At 55.0% G+C, this 1221-nt stretch overlaps 1 protein-coding gene across 1 annotated transcript in view; it reads left to right on the plus strand.

Annotated features, from left to right (window-relative positions):
* Nucleotides 1-1221, plus strand: part of MICALL1 (MICAL-like 1) — an 18982-nt gene that overhangs the window by 7865 nt on the left and 9896 nt on the right. Inside the window, exon 5 of the mRNA XM_009576710.1 lies at nucleotides 811-890. Within this exon, the coding sequence (XP_009575005.1) occupies nucleotides 811-890 (80 nt within the window). The remainder of the gene's footprint in view (nucleotides 1-810; nucleotides 891-1221) is intronic.

Below are 1221 nucleotides of genomic sequence, written 5' to 3' on the forward strand. Positions count from 1 at the left end.
CTGGTGCTCCTCAGACCCCTTTGTGATCTGCTTTAACCCACTAAAATGGGAGAAAGCTAGATAGGCAACCCACCTACGGCAGCTAATTTTTATCACATCAGTATGTGTAAAGCCACTGGAGGACAGAGGGAGGGGAGCCACGGTGGAGTGTCTCAAATCAGTTCATCTGTCCTTGCAACTGCAACCTGAGCTGAGACCTGCTCTGAGACAGCTCTTCCAGGGCATCCCTCCTGGGTTCAGACAAGGGCTCCAGGTCTCCTCTGCTCCACTCGCTAGCCAAAACGTCAGATAAATCTCTTCCCTGTGCATATACTTCTCCAGGGATGCTGGCCTCCCAGCCAAGGACTCCCACTGGGGACTGGTGTGTGAGTGCCAGCCCTAATGGGCAAGGGATGCTTTGCAGAGCTGCTGACAGCCTGGAAGCCCTGCGGCCCAGTGGGTCACCAGCAATACATCAGCAGCTACCCGGGGTGCTCTGGGCTTTAGCGTTGCTTAGGGAGTTGGTTACAAGGAAGCCAAGCAGCATTTGATGAGTAAATCAAATCACAGTGAGAGGCTGGTGTCCCTGGGCCACAGAAGGGGATCCACAGCAGGGCAGGCTCCCTGGCAGCCTCGCAGCCGACCCATTATTAGATTGTGTTTGTCTCTTCCACCTAAAATAAGCACTGAAGTGTCGGGAGTGGCAAGTCCCATCCTATGTCACAAGGCTAGATGATTTTATTTTTTTTTTCCCCTCCCCTTCCCCCACATGGGTGGTGTGAGTCACCGCTCCTCTCTCGGTGCCTGATCCTCCTTGCCTTCTGCCTGCAGCCAGAGTCCCTCCGCCTATGAAGCGCCCAGCTGCTGCCTCCTCGCCTCCTCTTCTGTCCCACAAGAAGCCCGTTGCTGCGGTTGAGAGTCCCCCGGCACCACAGGTACCTAATTTCTTGATTCAAAGCCAGCCTGAGGCAGTGGTGCTCCCTGCGCTGAGGATGAGGAGACAGGAGAGAGCCTGTCACAGCAGGATGGATCTTTGCAGGGGGCTACCTGTGTATTTTGGGGGTGGGAGGGGTGTTTGGGATTTTGGTGCCTTGGGGGACCCAGCTGAGAGAGTGATTTCTCTCTAGGAGTCTCATCTCTTGAAATTTGTCCATGGCAGGCAAGAGGTTGGGCAGATTGATGCCGGATGGTTCCTTGAGCCACCCAGGGCACAAGCACCCTCCTTCCTATGGGAAGATAACC

This window comes from Fulmarus glacialis, unplaced genomic scaffold (assembly GCF_000690835.1).
Source record: "Fulmarus glacialis isolate BGI_N327 unplaced genomic scaffold, ASM69083v1 scaffold23194, whole genome shotgun sequence".
NCBI classification, from domain to species: Eukaryota; Metazoa; Chordata; class Aves; order Procellariiformes; family Procellariidae; genus Fulmarus; species Fulmarus glacialis.